Source organism: Furipterus horrens, unplaced genomic scaffold (assembly GCF_987537825.1).
Source record: "Furipterus horrens unplaced genomic scaffold, mFurHor1.1.pri manual_scaffold_5, whole genome shotgun sequence".
Taxonomy (NCBI): Eukaryota; Metazoa; Chordata; class Mammalia; order Chiroptera; family Furipteridae; genus Furipterus; species Furipterus horrens.
In genome coordinates, this window is record NW_028327175.1 from 8,962,487 (window position 1) to 8,980,909 (window position 18,423).

The 18,423-nt window shown below is 39.2% G+C and overlaps 1 protein-coding gene across 3 annotated transcripts in view; it reads left to right on the plus strand.

The window, feature by feature from the left end:
* Positions 1-18,423, plus strand: part of FYB1 (FYN binding protein 1) — a 155,203-nt gene that overhangs the window by 101,012 nt on the left and 35,768 nt on the right. For all 3 annotated transcript variants that reach the window (XM_090276155.1, XM_090276154.1, XM_090276156.1), the window contains exon 3: positions 13,344-13,503. In XM_090276155.1, coding sequence (XP_090132281.1) covers positions 13,344-13,503 — 160 coding nt within the window. The remainder of the gene's footprint in view (positions 1-13,343; positions 13,504-18,423) is intronic.

The window sequence follows — 18,423 nt, forward strand, 5'->3', positions numbered from 1 at the left end:
ATTTAAAGTTAAACTTCCTCGGTCTTAATCCATTCTAAGATATTCTAACAAAACCAGTATTAAGCATGATTGCTTTAGGAAAAAGTTTTGTTTGTTTGGTTAGTTGATTGGTTGGTTGGTTGGTCGGGTGGTTGGTTGCTTTTTACAGTTAAGGTGGGTAGACCGCAATGTATCAATGATGCAGCCAGACCAAGTAATCGCTAAGAAGTAGAGGAACATTTCTTAAGAGCCAGACTGTGTTGGTTCCTTCTGCAAGTTGGGTGTATATGACCATTTCACAGATGAAAAAATGTGGCCAGATATTGACACGTTAACCCTGCTTTTAGAATTTAACTAGGGAGAAAATGAATAGATAAATAAATAAGTGGTTCACAATGTTAAAGAAAATGAAGTTAGTAAAAGAAGCCACATGTGAGTGCTCTGTGCACAAATGAGGGGAAGCTCCCTGAAGATTAGGTTGCGTGGTTGCTAATACTGAGGAAGACAAGATAGCCAGTCACACTACATTACTCAAGGTCCCCAATTGAGAATAAACAACTGAAGGTTAAGGTCAGAGTGATAGAGTCTGAATTCATACCAAAGCTTACCTATCCCAGAACCTGTTCATTCTTCACTCTGCCATGAAGCCACCAAGCAAAATAAAGATATAAACATGGTTGGCCCTGGCTGCATGGCTCATTTGCTTAGAGCACCATCCTGGTACACTAACGTTGCAGGTTCAATTCCTGGTCAGGGCACATGCAAGAAGTAACCAATGAATGCATAAATGAGTAGACAAATCAATGTTTCTCTCTCTCTTTTCCTCTCTCTCCCTAAGCTCAATAATTTTTTTAAAAGATATAGAAGCAGCAAATATAGACTTTTGTTTCATGAAGTTTGGCTGTGAAGGGAGGGAGAAAAAGCAGCTCATGACTGGAGTGGGGAACAAGGGCAAGAAAAGATATTGTGTTTCTTCAGAGGAGAGGAAATCAAACCATATTTAAGATGGGAAGTGTATCTAAAACAATGAAACACACAGTCTAGAGCATATAGTAAGTGTTTACTAAAGGTTTCTTGCTTGATGCAGGGAAGGAGCTAATAATGAAAGGAACAGTCTATAAGGAAGTGGGCACTGATAAGAACCAAGAATGCCCATCATGTGGTAACAAAGAATGACATTTTCTTGAGAATTCGGAGGAAAGGAAACAGGGAGAGCAAGACATACAGAGGTTTTAAGTTAGAACGAAGGGTAAGTGAAGATGGTGGGGTGGAGTGTTCTCCACGTGCTTCATAAAATAGTAGGCAAGGCTGTCTGTGGTGAACGAAGGAGGCATGGCTAGGGCTGGGGAATATGGGTTCAACCATCCATTAAGAGAAATGCGGTACAATCTGTGTGAGACTCGGTCCTGAGGAAGCCCATGTGTAGCTAGGTGTGAGAGTGTGCTTGGGGTTTCCATTATGTGTGCCCCTCGATTGTTTTATAAACTACCGAACGCATAGTTCACCGGTCCAGGCTCCGGAAATGCCAGGCAGTGGCTGGAGCTTCTTTTCCCATTTGGATTTGCAATAGCCATGTGCCCACTCAGGCCCAGAGAAACTAAAAGTCTGTACTCTTAATGGCCAGTTCAATGGCTAAATCCTGGGGCAGGCACAATTCCCAAAGAGTAAATATATATATATAAATAACGTCAAAATAGTTTAAGTCAGGGTAACTTAGTAATAACTTTATTTGCAAAGCTCCTCTTCTTTGTGTGATCGTCATTTCTGTTTATACAACACTCCAGACTTTCCAAGATGTTTTCATGTATATCAGCTCTTCTAATCCTTACGTCCCTGTGAAGCGGCTGGAATCGGATTGCTGCCATCTAACAGATGGAAAAACGAAGTCATGGGGAGGTTGATTTGCCAAAGACAAAGAGCTCTTGGTGATAGAGCTGGTGGTAAAATTGAAGTTTTCTAATTCCTGACCTAATTCTAGGTCATCCCATCAAAACCAGAATTAGAAATGCCTGGAGTCAGGGTTTTATGGCAACAGGGGGCAATATGATACCATGCCTTCGGTTTTGTAAAGGCATCCATAGATTTAAAAGAAGATTGAGAACTATAATTCTAGATTCCCCTTAGATCCCTCTGACTTGAAGACTCTAGGTACCTTCTTAGTCAAAAGTCATAAACGTCAGAATCTATGGGGTAGATCTCCTGAGTCCTTTGTGTTACAAGAGTGTTGTGACAATATCTAGAACCAATATTTAATAAATATTAGATTTATTAAAATCTAGATATTAGACAATCTCAAGTGCAAAAATTGTGAAATAATACTATTTCCTTTTTCTGTGAGTATATATAGTACCTTCATTGTGTGTTCATTAATCATCCCTTCCCCTTCTCCTCATTTCTTTTCCTTTAATTCTATTTTTCTGTTTATACAGTTTTAAGTGCTGACAAAATGCCATCACTTAGGGGGGTCTGTGTTTCAGGGAATCTGGAGCCACCCTCAGGGCAGGGCCAGATAACTCCTGGGCACCACTGACTCATGAGGGCTCCTCCTAGTCCTTTCCTCCCCATAAAATGACCTTGGAGTCCCACCCATCCGGGTGTGCCTGAGCCGAGGCATATGACTTGTGCAAAGCCTCTTATGAGCTTCCAAAAATTAAAGAGAATGAAAAGTTGGAATCCGAGGCTGTTAACTTTCCAGATTCTTGAGAGCTGTTTTCGTGTCTACAAGATTTTGCAATTTCTCTCCCCTTCATTCCTAACCCACCTCATTTCTTTTCATAACCAGGATGAACTGTTCCTTAATACAAGTACAGTTAGTTCTCTTTTATTTTTGCCATTAGTCATATTTTTATTAGAGTTAAGAATTATATTATTAAAATTATTACAAGTCTTGTGAAAGTTCAGATGTTACAGCAACACGTAAGGCAAGCTCCCACTTGACATTTTTAGTAAAATGCCTACTATCTCCTTGCAGGGGTTCAGAAAAGGCCTCCCCAAAATCTGCCAGTTTGACATGCGGATTGTTTTGAGCAGAAGGCAACTGAGACCCTGCAGGCCTGCGAGAAACTTTTCTCTCTCCCTTAAAGAATTTAAATTAGCGGCCTTTCTCACAATAGAAGTTATCAACAGAAGTAACTTTTTATGACCTGTCTATAGGGCAGGGCAAACTTCTAACTACTGAACATCTGCTCTTCTTAGCATCCTCTCAGTGACCTTCCTCCCCAGAAGCCCCAAGGGGCCCTCACCTTGTCCTTAGATCAGAATGTCACCTATCCCTCATTTTTCCTTTCCATCTCTGAACTTCTCCTGTATGTGGGGTTCCCATACATACATATGGAATGAAGTTTGGTTATCATCCCTTGTTAATCTCTTTTGTGCAGATTTTATTATTAGACCAGCTGAAAGAACTTCAAACAGCGGAAGAAAGCTTCTTCCTCCCCGAAATCCCTCTTGAACTCTCAAGCTACTGTTCAAGCGCCCAGGAACACAGTTCCTGGGTCTGACTTGAGAGGAGAGTGGACAGGAGGTTGCAAATTTGCCTGATTAGTTCACTGTCACTGAGTCATCCTGCACAGCCCACGAGACCAGCCACGGGGTCTGTATCTCTGCACAATTCTGTCATTTCTGAAGAAGGAATTCCAAATGGTCTTTTCAGATTCAGCATTTTAAAGCTATAGACAGTACTCCCGGGCTAGTTTGATCAGTCTGGGGTATTATCTCTCAATTACATATCGATAATTCTTTTTATTTTTAAGAGTTTATTTGTTTATTTTTAGAGAGAGGGAAGGGGCGGGGGGTGGGGAGCAAAACATCGATTGGTTGCCTCTGACACACACCCCAGCAGAGACCAAATCCAGAACCCTGGTTTGTGCCCTGACAGGGAATCCAACCAGCGACCCATACCAGTCAGGGCTCTCCCTACTTCCTGATGACAGCTAAACTCAGAAGTTGTTGTTGCCTGTTATTTTATTTGTTTTATATCTTCTAAGTTCTTTCATAACTTTATTTCAAATTCCATTTCTTAAGACTTTTTTTCCTGCCAGCTCACATCAATCATTCATCTTTGGGGACCCATTTTCCACTGACTCCTAAATCTCTCCTTTCCTACTATCCAGCTTCCAAAATCGAATTCTGATAGAAATTAAAAATTCAGCATCTAAAACGCCATATGTGTGAATATATGCTTCAGGATTACTTTACATTCTGCCCGAAACTGAAGTCTTATAAATTGCACTACGAGGAAAGGTACCCAGTGGAAAAGCTGGACTTGCATTCAGCTCTTGGAAAAGCATGTTAATGTGTCCCTTTGACCAATAATTTCATTTTGTTGCTTTGAGGAGCAGAAAAATAGCTGAAAGGACAAAGACGTCCTAAGAAACTGACTAGGGTTCTAATTCTGACTGAGCTTGACCCCCACTTCAGTTGCTTGTAAACTCCCTGAACTTGGTTAGTTTTCCTAATTATTGAATGGAAACTATATGTTGATATATACTCCATAGCCTTGTTATGAAGATTAAATAAGATTGCATATGTAAAATGTCTAAAACCGTGCCTGGCAAAAAAAAAAAAAAAAAAGTGTTTATCTTATGATCATTAATCTCAGAAATTTCCTACAGATTTATTGCTTTTGTTTCTTTTTTACTTACTTTATTATAATCCACAACAGATTAGGTATTTGCTTTTGGGAATTCCAGTATTACTAATTATATTTCGGTATACTTTTTAAAAGTCCAGATTGAGATTTTAGAGCTAATCATTTTACATTAATGTAAGTCTACCTGGTTTGTTTTTTTCCACCTGAAAAACTAAGGTGCTTTTCCACAGAATTATTTTGTATACATGCAAATATAGTTCTTGTAGTATTTAAAAGTGACCACAGATTTTGCAAAGCAAAATGTCCTGCTGCTACATACTCGTGAAGCATAGGAAGACTTCGGTGTGTCTTCTCCCAAACTTGGTGAGGAGCAGGACACGAACAATTCGTTTAGAGCCTCATTAAGCCTTCCAAATGATCTCTAACCTTTTTTCAAAGGTCGTCGGCAGCCGTCCGTCTCGAGAGACGATGGTGTAGCTTCTTAAGAGTCTATCTGCACCGCCGAGAATGGCTGTGCAGTCCGACTCGGGAGTGACATGGTATCTGTCTCCTCCCGTGTTGAATCGACATCTTGCGATGACGCTGGAGTGTCCTCTCCAGTGAAGCTGAAGCTACAGAGCCTGGGCAGGGTGATATGGAGGGTCTGCTGTTGCCCATGCAGCAGACCCCCCCTCTCTTCGCAGCTGAAGGGTCCAAGGGAAAGACGGAGTCTATACAGCTTGGCTTCAGGTGCGCCGCAGGAGTTGCCGGTGTTGACTACAACGTCCAACCGCCTTAGGGACTCCGGCTCCGGATTTTCTGTCGGGGTTTACTCCCTTAGCCTTTCCCCTGAAGAGGTATGCCGCAAGGCAGCGGAGGTTTTTTGGAGTCAGAGTTTCCTTCTCTGTTTTCAAAGGTACGTTATTTAAAAACCCAACCAGTCCATGGCTCAGCCCTGCTTTCTCCTCTGGCTCTGCGGCACTCTCAGGCAGGCGTCCCCCTGGGGGGGCCAGGCAGCTGCCTGCGGTGCCAGGAGGACCCCCTCAGAGCTCCCAGCCCAGCAGAGAAGCCAGCACGCCCCTCCCAGGCCACTGCCGCTTTCGTAATTAGGAAAAGGAGACCAGACAGAAGCAGCACAGCAGGGCCCTGCCACAGGTGCCCACTGGGTCAGTCTCATGAGTCTATGTAAAGAGGAAAAAGCGTGTGGCTTTGGGGTTAGGTGAGTTTTTAGTGTTTACGGTTCTTCATTCCACAAACTGTGTCTACAGTCTCTCACCTCCATCCCTCAGATTATTCTCATATGGTAACACCTCCTGCTTGTCAACTTCTTTTTCATGAACAGATGTCACAAATGGCTAATAACCATTTTTTTCTTTCTATTTCAACAATGGTTCACTGACAGTGGCTTCCTCTCTTTGTGTACAGCTTTCAAATCACTTATGAGTCTATCAAATCACATTATTTTTGTATTAAAATAACAAGATATCATGTTTATCTGTCAAATCCAATGGGACTTTAAATATTTATCCCATGCTAGAGGAGGCATTTCAAATCAGTAAGTAATGGCTTATTAGATAAATGGTGCTGGGACATTGGGTAAATGATTTAAGAACAATAACAATAAAGACCATAAAAATAGATCCCAATCTCACACCTTACTCCAAAATAAATTACTAAGAGTTTTAAGGAGGTAAATGTAAATGTAAAAAACTAAATAAATAAAGCCAAGAGAAGTAGGAGAAAGTAGGAGATGGATAAATATATGTTCCCATGGTAGGGAAGACCTTTCTAAACAGAACTCTAGTGATAGAGATTACACAGAAAAGAATATATCCATTGAGTTAGAGAAAAAGTAGCAAGTCCTATATGTCAAAAAAAACTAAACTTCACTTAGGGCAAAAATGAAATGGACAAAATATTTCTAATAAAAACATAATCAGTTGGAAATTTTTATATATCAGTTTTGTAAGAGAACTAATTCTCCCCACCTCAACTCCCCCCAAAATAGCTACTGAAAACAATGGGGTCACCTGTGAAAAAGCACCTGGCAGGGCCTGAGCAATACCTAAATCTCCAGGAAGAGGACTGTCCCCGTGAGGAAACAGGGTAATCCCTTCATTACCGTAAGTGAAATAAATGCTTTGGAAAGAGGCAGAAATGTCTAAAAGGAATTAGGAACTAGGAAGCTGTTTATATAATATGCCATCGAAAAATCTTCCACTGACTCATTAAGGAAATTTCGGGATACATTTTCTTTAAAGGTTTTGAAGATTTTTAAGGTTTATTGGTTATGGCAAAGTTTTCTTGTTGTGTTTTTGGTTTGAGTTCTTTGTTTTGTTTGTTGTTTGTTTGTTTTTGGTATGGACAGGCAGATGCAGGAGCCAAAGCAGGCAAATTATTATATCTAGTTTGTCCATGTAAGAAGCAAAATGATTAAGATCCTTAATAAAGAGGTTTCATAAACCAGTATGGAAAAGCAAATACTATTTTTAAAATAGGCAAAGAATTTGAATAGATAATACAATTAAAATAAAAATGGTTATGAAAATGAAAAATGACCTCACTAATGTTCAGACATGTAAAATTAAAACAAAATATTGTTCAAGAAGCCACCCTCTTTTCTTTGCAGAAAACTGCCCCAAAACAAGGAGGATAAGAAATACACACTCCACATTCAGGAAAACCAGGCAACATGTATAATTTCTAAGAATAATATCTGAGGCCAGAAAGGAAATGGGGGACTGACAGAGAGGACAAGGCCAAAGCCAAAGGAGTAGATACAAATTCAAGTGATTCCATTCACCATGTAGCCAGTAGAACCTAGACCTTTTTAAAACATAACTGTGCATATGTGTGTTATGTATGTATACATATGTGTATTAAGTTTTATAGGTATAAAATGTATAACACATATATAAATAATAAAATATACAATACTTTCTATTAAAAATTCTATATAGCCAATTGTTGATGTTTACACCTGTAGCCAAACTATGGTTGTCATTAATGCAGGAGTGTAGCTCCAACCTGAACGTTGATTGATATTTTCACTTTTGTTGACAAGATGAATATGAAACAACAAAGATACACATCAGAACTTCACTTACTTGCCAGTAATTGAGTGACTACATTGCTAAGTTGTGTAATAGTTTTCAAGTACTGGGAAAATGTTTCCTCAGTGTTTTATACTATTCACAATGTATTATCTATAGAAACAACACACTTCTAGGTTTAATCTGCATTATCAGCATTCTTGCTATGGCTTTCTTATCTAATAATCAATAAAACAATAAATCAAGCCTGCATTTGTGGTTCTTCTTGGTTTTTGTGACAAAAATATTCCCATCATGCCCAAGTTTAATATACTGCAGCAACTCCATGTTACATCACCACTAAATGCAGAGTTGGGAAGAGATACTGTAGTACATGACTATATAACTTTCCACCATTCATATGTATTTTACTTGACTTCATTCACTTATTATCTATCTCATAAATCCATCAGAGCAAAATTCTTGGTCTGTTATTTCTCTGTTGTGTCCCTAGTGCCTAGACCAGAGTTTGACACACGGTAGACATTCAATGAATATTTGTTAAATGAAAAATAAAATGTTGAACTTACTATATGCCAGGTACGATCCCAAGAGCTTCACATATGTTAAGTCTTCACCACACCCCTACGGGTTGGCGTTATTATTATCTGTGTTACAGATGAACCCAGAAAGTTACTTAACCAAATCACCCAACAGGTAAATGGTGAAGCCAGAATTCAAACCCAGGCACTCTGGCTCGGAGTTGTGCACTTTATCACAATGGACTCTACAGTTTCATGACACTGACAAGGAGAAATCTCAGGATTACAGACCTTAAAAGCAACCACGTCAAATTAGAGCAAATGGAAAGAGGCAATATATTGGAAGTGATCAATACTCTGGCAGGTTTAATTTTGTAGAAAGTGTTTAAATGTATTTCACAAACTGTTGGAGATTGTGTGAAGAAAGAGTTCGAAAGAAAACTTTGCAAATGAAAAATTTACTCCAGGAAAAGAGTAAGCTGCATGAGAAAGGACATGTTACTATTATAGTATACTATCTGACTCGGCAAAAAACAATATTTACCTGGTCATGATAATGAAAACAATAAATACAAATTTAATCAAAAAAGTCATGCTCTTGCTATATTGGAAAGGAAAAGAGAAGAGAGCAAAAAACCCACATCTAGTAAACAGGAAGTCAATAATATTTTTATAAATTATGACTCAAGCACTACATATATATGTAAATACAAAAGAAACATCTAAAATGTTGGAAGTGTTGTTGTTTTATGTGATATCAGTCACTGACTTGCTAATTCCTGACCAGGTATTAGTTTGATAAAAATGAAATTAAAACAAGAAGGTAAGATATATTCCATAATATTGTCAAGGATTCAAAATAATAATGCCGATGTTGGCAAAACAAATGAAAATGGTCTCTCTTGTATACTAACAGATGTAGCTTTCGGGTGGTATGTCTCTGGGAGAGCACTTGATATTTTGAAAGAAAAGAAAAAGGGGCTTAAAATGTTTCTTGACCTAGCATTTCTTCTTCTTCTTTTTTTTTTTTTAAGAGTTTATAGATATATTTTAATATCTTAATAAAAAATTATGTTACAAGACTTTTAAGAACTTTTGAAAGAATTTTGAGTATTGCGTTAGCATATACTCTCTGGACAAAAATATAAGTATGACTCTCCACTTTCCATATGACAAGGCCAGCTTTCATTCCTGTCCTCTGGGAGATAGAAAGATAACACTTATTGAGTGTCTACTGTATAGAATTCATCCTTGCTAAATCCTTTTATATCTTTTAGTTCATGAATCATTACCCCTATTGGTGGCACTTTCTTTTATCAATAGTAAAGAATAGCTGGATGGTAGACACTTTTTGGAAAGCTTATATTTAAACTTAATCTAAGCTAACAATCACAGGTGATTCTAATATAATACAAAGGCAGGGCAGACAACCATGATTATAACAGCTATGTTAAGTGGCTTATCCGCATTAAGTTTTTACGTGTGAGTCTGTGATTAACCAAATTATAGATATTTGAACTATGCTAGCAGCCTTTTGCAGAAATGTCGCCCTTAAGTTGTAGTTTATTTTTATGCTTTCTGTTTTATACAATTAGGAAATTTTTAATTTCAAGGTTTCAGTTAGAAAATTACCTTGTGAATTTGTTTTGATGTCTCCTGCAAAATATGGTTAATAATATAGTTTCACGTGTTACAGATCGTCTTTTACATATGAGGTTGGTATTAATTTCTGCTGAGTTTAGCTCCCAGGAAAATTGTTTATGCAGGAAATTATGTGTGCTTCCTATTTGTTTAAAAATGGAAACTATGTAACTGCATTTACTTCTTCAGTTTAGCAAATTTGTAACTGAAATTGGTAATATACTATCTCTAATTGCCCTGGCTGGTTTGGCTCAGTGGATTGAGCGTCGGCCTGCAAGCTAAGTGTCGCTGGTTCGATCTTCCAGTCAGGGCACATCAGATAAGGAAAACTCTGACTCCAAAAAACCTCCGCTGCCTTGCGGCATACCTCTTCAGGGGAAAGGCTAAGGGAGTAAACCCCGACAGAAAATCCGGAGCCGGAGTCCCTAAGGCGGTTGGACGTTGTAGTCAACACCGGCAACTCCTGTGGCGCACCTGAAGCCAAGCTGTATTGACTCCGTCTTTCCCTTGGACCCTTCAGCTGCGAAGAGAGGGGGGGTCTGCTGCATGGGCAACAGCAGACCCTCCATATCACCCTGCCCAGGCTCTGTAGCTTCAGCTTCACTGGAGAGGACACTCCAGCGTCATCGCAAGATGTCGATTCAACACAGGAGGAGACAGATACCGTGTCACTCCCGAGTCGGACTGCACAGCCATTCTCGGCGGTGCAGATAGACTCTTAAGAAGCTACACCATCGTCTCTCGAGACGGACGGCTGCCGACGACGACTATCTCTAAGTTCTTCAATTTCTTCTATTAGATTCAGTTTAAATACGTGTTATGTTTAAATATGTTAATCTGTAAGATGTTTTGGGAACTATATAAATCTGAAAAAAATACACACACTCATCTGGGTGCCTTTTTTTTTTTTTTTGACAATGACACACTCCATTGAAATTGGATGATTGGTTCTTGTGGGTTCTGTAATTCACAGTAAACATATGTTTATTTGATATTGATATATATTGCTTCTAGTTTTGCCTTCTAGGTTGTCATAGGTCTGATGCCTTTGGTCACAAAAGAACAATTTCATTCCTTCTTTTGACTTTTTAAAACATCTTTTCAGTTACAGTTGACATTTGATACTATATTAGTTTCAGGTACACAACATAGTGGTTAGGTATTTACATAACTTGCAAAGTGATCTTTGATAAGCCCAGGGCCTACCTGGTGTCATCAATAGTTATTACAGTATTATTTGACTATATTCCCCATAAAATTTCTTCTTAATGAAAGTTATGCTAAGAAAAAACTTTAAAGATATGTACAATGACTAAGCCATTTTTTATTATGCCAAAAAAAAAGGAATTATATAAATATCGAATATTAGAACCCTGGTTTTTTTAAATCGTGGTAGAGCTACATGAAGCACAGTAGCTTAATAACTTAAAATTATATTTATATTAACCTGAAAAGATATTTATGAGTATTGAGAAAAATAAAAATAAAAAGCTGATAGCAAAGTAGCAAAGTGCTCTCGTTTTGTTCCCTTCTCATAAAGTATATATTTGCTCTAAAATGTTTTAAAATACATGTAACTCAGTACTTACTGCTAAGTGATGGAATTATAGGTAATTCATATTTATCTAGTTTTGCTTGTCCCATATTATAATTTATGCAATATATATAATATACTTATGAGATTTTTAATAGGTTTCAATGTTTTAAAATCACACTTTAAACAAAACATATTTCTTACTAAAGATTCAAGGAGACCATCAGAAACAAGTAAAAATGTATTACCTATAAAAACACACAAAGGCTAAACCTCTCTGTTGCAAAACAACGAGTCAGATGAAAAATAATCAACATTTGTAAAACATAACGAATGTGACATTAGAGTTGATATAGACTTGTTCACAAAATCTATAATGTTAAAACTAAGGGGTAAGAGAATTTTCTTTTGTTGGTTTATGTTTTATTATGAAAATTTTCATTCATACACTCTACACATGGATTTAATAATTTTTAAGGTTTTCCTTAACAAGGTAAAAAAAATATCTTTAAGAGTGGGAAATAAACTCAAAGAATTTATCTGTATCAAGAAATGGAACATTTACCAACTAATATCAGGGAAATGCAAATCAAAAGCACAATGAAATAGCAGCTCCCATCTGTTAGACTGGGTATTATAAAAAAGACGTGAAATGAAAAATAACCTCTCTGTTGCAAAACAACGAGTCAGATGAAAAATAATCAACATTTGTAAAACATAACGAATGTGACATTAGAGTTGATATAGACTTGTTCACAAAATCTATAATGTTAAAACTAAGGGGTAAGAGAATTTTCTTTTGTTGGTTTATGTTTTATTATGAAAATTTTCATTCATACACTCTACACATGGATTTAATAATTTTTAAGGTTTTCCTTAACAAGGTAAAAAAAATATCTTTAAGAGTGGGAAATAAACTCAAAGAATTTATCTGTATCAAGAAATGGAACATTTACCAACTAATATCAGGGAAATGCAAATCAAAAGCACAATGAAATAGCAGCTCCCATCTGTTAGACTGGGTATTATAAAAAAGACGTGAAATGAAAAATACCAGGAAGTGGAGAAAAGAGAACATTGGTGCACCCTCAGTGGGAATGTAAACTGGCGCATCCACTGTGGGAAACAGTATAGCATCTCTTCAAGAAAATGAAAATGGAGCTACCATATGACCTAGCAATCCCATTTCTGGGTATATATCCAAGGAAACAAAGTCATGATCTCAAAGAGATAGCTGTACCCCCACATTCATAGCAACATGATTCACAATAGCCAAGGTATGGAAACAAGCTAAGTGTCCACCAACAGACAAATGGGTAAAGAAAATACGGTAAATAGATATGGTGGAATGGTATTCAGCCTTGAAAAATGGAAATCCTGTTACTTGTGACAACATGGATAAATGTGGAGGGCATTATGCTAAGTAAAATCAGCCAGAGAAAGACAAATGCTGCAAAGTATTGCTTATATGTATAATCTAAAAAATAAAAACAAATTAAAAAAACTTGAACTCATAAAAACAGAGTAAAAAAGGGGATGTCAGGGCATTGAGGTGGGGGAGATAGGGAGACAGAGGTAAAATGGTGCGAACTTTCAGTTATAAGACATGCAAAGTCTGAGGAGCTAACCTCTAACATGGTATTTATAGTCAATAACACGGTTTTGTATAATTGGAATTTGCCTGGAGAGTAGAGTATAAGTATTCTCCCTCCCCCCCCAAAAGTAAACATGTGAGGTGATAGATATGTTAATTAACTCCATGGAAGGAATCCTTAAACAATACATAGGTATATAAAATTATCGCGTTGTGCACTTAAATATCTTACAATTTTATTTGTCAATTATACCTCAAGACGGCTGAAGAGAACAAAAGATATGGTGCATTAAAAATGCTCTGTCTCATGATACTTAGCATTGATTCAACTGAAGATGCATTTCTTACATTTTTTGTTTAAAATTCTCATTTCTACCTACTTGGAATAACCAGCTTTTTTGTACTTTGAAAACTTGTCTTAATTCATGGTATGGCTTGTTTTGCTTTTCAGGTACCAGCAAAAGCCAAACACCGTACTCAGCCACTTCCCTGCCACCCCCACCGCCGTCCCATCCAGCCATCCAGCCGCCACTACCTGCAGCTCCTCACCCAGCACAGCCACCGGTCCCCAGCCTACCTCCCAGAAACATCAAGCCTCCTCTAGATCTGAAGTAAGCAAAAGCTTATCGTGTCATTTCTTTTTTTTCAATATGTTTTATTAATTATGCTGTTACAGTGGTCCCAATTTCCCTTCCCTCTGCTCCCCTCCACCCAGTGGCCCCCCTCCCTCCAGTTGTCCCCCCCTTTTAGTCCATGTCCATTGGTTGTGCATATAGTTCTTCTCAACATCTTCCTGTCTATTCCATTCCCTCCTACCATGCTTCTTAATTCCTGTACCATCTCCCTCCCTTTCCTCCCTCCCCCCTCCCTGCTGACCTCCCCCCAGTATGTTCCCCATATGTATAGTTCTTTTTCCACTCTCGTTGCCTATTTAGTTTGCCTTTGTTTCGATTCCCTAGCTTCTGTTGTTGTTTCTTGTGATGCAGTATTCATCTTAATGTTCATAGTTTTGATCCTCCTTCTTCTAAACCAGTCCCTTTAACATCTCATATAACAGTGGTTTGGATCTAATGAACTCCTTCAGTTTTAGTTTGTCCTTGAAGCACTTTCTCTGCCCTTCTATTCTGAATGACAATTTCGCTGGATAGAGTTTTCATGGCTGTAGGTTTTTGCTTTTCACTACTTTGAATATTTCTTGCCAGTCCCTTCTTGCCTGCAGGGTCTCCCTTAAGAAGTCAGCTGATAGTCTAATTGGGACTCCTTTGTACATGATTCTTTTCTTCTCTCTTGCTGCTTTTAAGATTCTCTCTTTATCTTTAATTTTTGACAATTTGATTATAATGTGTCTTGGAGTGGTTCTCCCTGAGTCCAGTTTTTCTGGAACTCTCTGTGCTTCCTGGACCTGTCAGTCTGTTTCCTTCCCCAAGTTAGGGAAGTTCTGCTTCATTATTTTGTCACATAATTTTTCAATTTCTCGTTCTTCTTCTTTGCCCTCTGGAAATCCTATAATCCAAATGTTCGATCTCATAGCTGTCCCAGAGGTTTCTGATCCTCTCATCCTTGCTTCCCATTTCCTCTCGCTGCATTGGTTGACTGCTTGTTCCTTCTCCATATTCCGGTTTGTTGAAATGAACTCTGGATTTTATTTCCTCACCATCTGTCTCGTATGTGGTTTTGTTCCTTTCGTTATGAGTGTTTTTCGCTTCTTTCTCATCTTTTTCCAGATCTTTTGTTAATTCTGTAAGCCACCTGATAACAATAGCTCTGAACTGAGCCTCTGAAAGGTTTCTTATTTGTTCGTCTGTCAGGTTCTTCATCTGCTGCCTGGTGAGCTGTGCCACCGGGATTTCAATCATTGTCTCCTTCATTTTGAAAGATTTGTGTTTTGCTTTGCTTCCTGGGCAGGCTGTGGGGGGCAGAGCCCCATGTAATCATCACTACCAGGCAACCGGCGGCGATCCTGACCTTTATCGCTGCGCTGTGGCGCTTTATGTGGGGGCGAGGGTCCAAGATGGATTCCTGCTGTTATTCTCCACTGGGAGATCAGGATCCATCCTCCCACCCTCTGGGCCTCACGGTCGGATGCAATGGGGGGGCTGCCTTTCCCTGCGTTGGGGTCACGAACTGCCAGGGCTCGACTGCAGCCCGGATTGCTCCCCCTGCCGCTGTCCCCGCTGCTACCGCTAAGGGCCGCACCCGACCTTTCTGTTCCAGTTCCGATCTCACCCCTCCTACCCATCCAGGCAAGCACCACTGGTTTATAGCTTCATACGTTGGGCTTCCATGTAGTTTTATTTTCTGGAATTTCTGGTTACCTTTTGTTTTGAGATAGTTGTATTCCTTTCTATTCGTAGCGGGAGACTGAGCGTGTCTGTCTAAGCCTCCCTCTTGGCTGGAAGTCCCTTATCGTGTCTTTTCTTTGTCAATCTCTCGCCGAAGATTTTCAAACTGTGCTTGGCTGAATGCTAAGGGGTCCGCGGGAAAATGCTGGGGCCACAAAAGTGGACAGCCAGCAGGGAGAAAATATGTCTAAGCAGACCTCCAGAACCTTCAGCAACTCTTGTTTTTCTGCTTTTGCAGTAGTTTTCCCCTTAAGCATTTATTGGAAGAAAATTTCCGCTGCCTGATGGTGGTCAGCACCGCCACCATCACCTCAACCGCCATTGTGACCATCACCACTGCACCATCACCACCACCATTATCACCATCACCACCAGCACTACCACCATGTTTTACTGACAGCCTATGGTGTGCTAGGCATTTGACATATTTAATCCCTATAATCTTATTCAGTGCATAATATTTCATCATTTCACAGATGAGGAAATGGAACTCTACAGGTGCTAAATAACTTCTCCAAGATCCTACAAGAATAGAGTAGATATTTGGGCCAATGTCTGTCCTGAGTCCAAAGTAAAGCAGGTTTTCTCCCACCCTTCAGGTTTTGGGCTGTTTTTAAAACCTAGGAAGCTTTGATTTAAGCTTAAATTTTTTTAGATGGTACTTTTTAGAAATGTCTGAACTGTATGGGTTGCTATGCATGGGCTTTTTATCCATGATTTACCAGCACAGCGGGTTGAGCAAAAAGCAAGTGGAGGAATGGAATAGAATGCACTGTTGTTCTAAATAGAAATATTCTGTCAGTGACAAGCATGGGTCCTATGGCCAGTGAGGCTACCTTTTCCTTCTTCTTCTAGGAAATTGCTTTCCATGATTCTCCTTTACCACAAATAAGTGATATCCCCAAATATTTAACTACAGTTTGTTTTCCCTTCACTTTAATCTCCTTCCAGATTGATGTTCTTTACATTCAAAGTCTTAACATCTATAATCCATATAATAGAATCTGTTAATAATATTATCTGATGGACAGTTTTCTTAAAATTTACAGTTTAGAGCCAGGTTTGAAAACATAGTAGTCATGGGTAACTGCCAGTATGTTTTACTGTATTATGCTTTGGGGAGGATACAAAGGCAGTAACCAGAAAATCTTAGAGCAGCTTAGTGCCTGTCTTCTCTATGGCCTACACTATGCATTCATGTTAACTGTATGCGTGATGTTGCTTCCCCAGAAAGCCTATTAGAGACAGGTTTTTACTGAGGGCTAGTTGCAGAGGGATCCACTACCTAGCAACTTGCAAAGTACCAGACTTCTAAAAACGAGTAAATGTTCATCATAAGTCACATTGTGTATACAGTCTAGGTACAGCAAATTATTCTTATCAATTAGGCAACTTTTCATATCAGTGTACAAGCCAAGGGCCAACCTGCAAAGAAGGTTCTTCTAAATAGAGCAGTTCCAGGCCTGTTGTGTTAACTCTTCTCTGCAAACCCACTCCCTAGAATCCATTACGGTTAGGTGTGGAGTAGAAGTTGTAGAAAGAAGAAAAGATTTCAAAAATAGTCCTTTAGCCTGTATTGCTACTTCGTAAGGATGCTGGTCAGTTTCCCAGGATTGCTGGGAATTTTGCTAAGTTGAATAAGGCCTGCAGACCAGCTGAGCTCAAATTCTTATTTGAAGAAAACATAGCAGAAACCCAGCAATTGTAATAAACTTTACCTTACCCCTGCTTCCATCTTATTAAGGACTTCCTATTAGAAAGTCTGACTCATCTAAGAGTTGTCAATGCCACAAAATGCATACTCTCAGAAAAAGATGGAGAGAAACAAGAGTCTTAGGTGTTATATTGCCTAGATCAACCGTAATTGAAGGGTCTGAAAGTTAATTGTCAGATGGAGAGAATAGAGGGAATAAAAGCTAAAGCACATCTATAAGACAGTATCTTTTCAAAAGTAAAAATGTGGTATATAATGAAAACTTCTGGGGTCTCCTCAGAGCACTCAAGTGAATTCCAAAATGAAGAAATATCAGGGTTAGAAACTTTCCCCCTAGTAAAGGAAGCTAGCAAGACACAAAGAGGAAATGAAAGTAAAAGGAGTCTTGATAATCTCACTCCAAATTTTATATTTAACGCAAAAGGGAAGTTTATACATTGATCTGTAAGTAAAATGGTAAAATATGGGTACTTCTGTGCTTTTCTTCACAACCCCACCCTTCAAAACACACACCTGAGTGCATCCCAAGTGTTCCCTCCCCTGGGATCCTCTCCAATCAGTGGCCACTCTCAGGTCAAGATCGAATAGATGATTTTACATTCACTCAACAATTATTTTTTAAGCCACTACTTTATGTCTTTGTAATAAGATTTCAGGAAGTAAGGAATAAAACAAAGACCCCTCCCCACGTAAATCAGTGGCAAGAGAGCAAAAGAATCAAAATAATAAACAGGTAAAAAAATATATGGTATGTTAGGAAACACAGTACTATGGGAGAAAAGAGCCCAGGGGTGGGTGGTGTAGTGTCAGGGTGAGACTGGGGGACAGTGTGTTGCAGCTTTAAACAGAGGAGAGGGTGGCTCCCTCAATAGCAAGGTATACTCGGGCGGACTCAATGAAGTGAGGGAGTTAGACATGCAGATACTCAGAGGAAAACGGGTCCAGGCAGAAAAAGCAGATAGAACAAAGACCTAGAATGTTCGAAGACTAGGAAGGAGCTGGAGTGGACCGTGGCCCAAGGAACGGGGTAGCAGAAAAAGACTTAGCTCATGTAGGGTCTTGTGGGTCATGGCAGAGGTTGTGGCTCTTTTCCTAAGAGAAAGAAAACCACAAAAAGAGGTTGAGCAGTGATGTTTCCTGACTTGTGTTTTATAAAAATGACCTGAACAGCAGTTTGAAAGGAGATAGTAGGCAAATGCTGACGCAGGGAAAGAAGGCAGATATTGCAGAAACGAGGCAACCTTTAGAGGGGGCTCCGCCCAGGGCGGAGGCGGTGAGAGGTGCCCAGCTTCTGGATATATTTTGAAACAGAATTTGGATTCAGGATAGGAAAGAAAAAGAGGCTCCCAGGCTTTGGCCTGAGCAACACTGAGGATGACGTTTCCATCAGCTGGAATGGGAGAGGCCGCAGGGGAGCGAGTTTGGTGGGGAACGTCCGTGGGGTATGGCTATGGGAAGCTTAAGGCGCCTCTGAA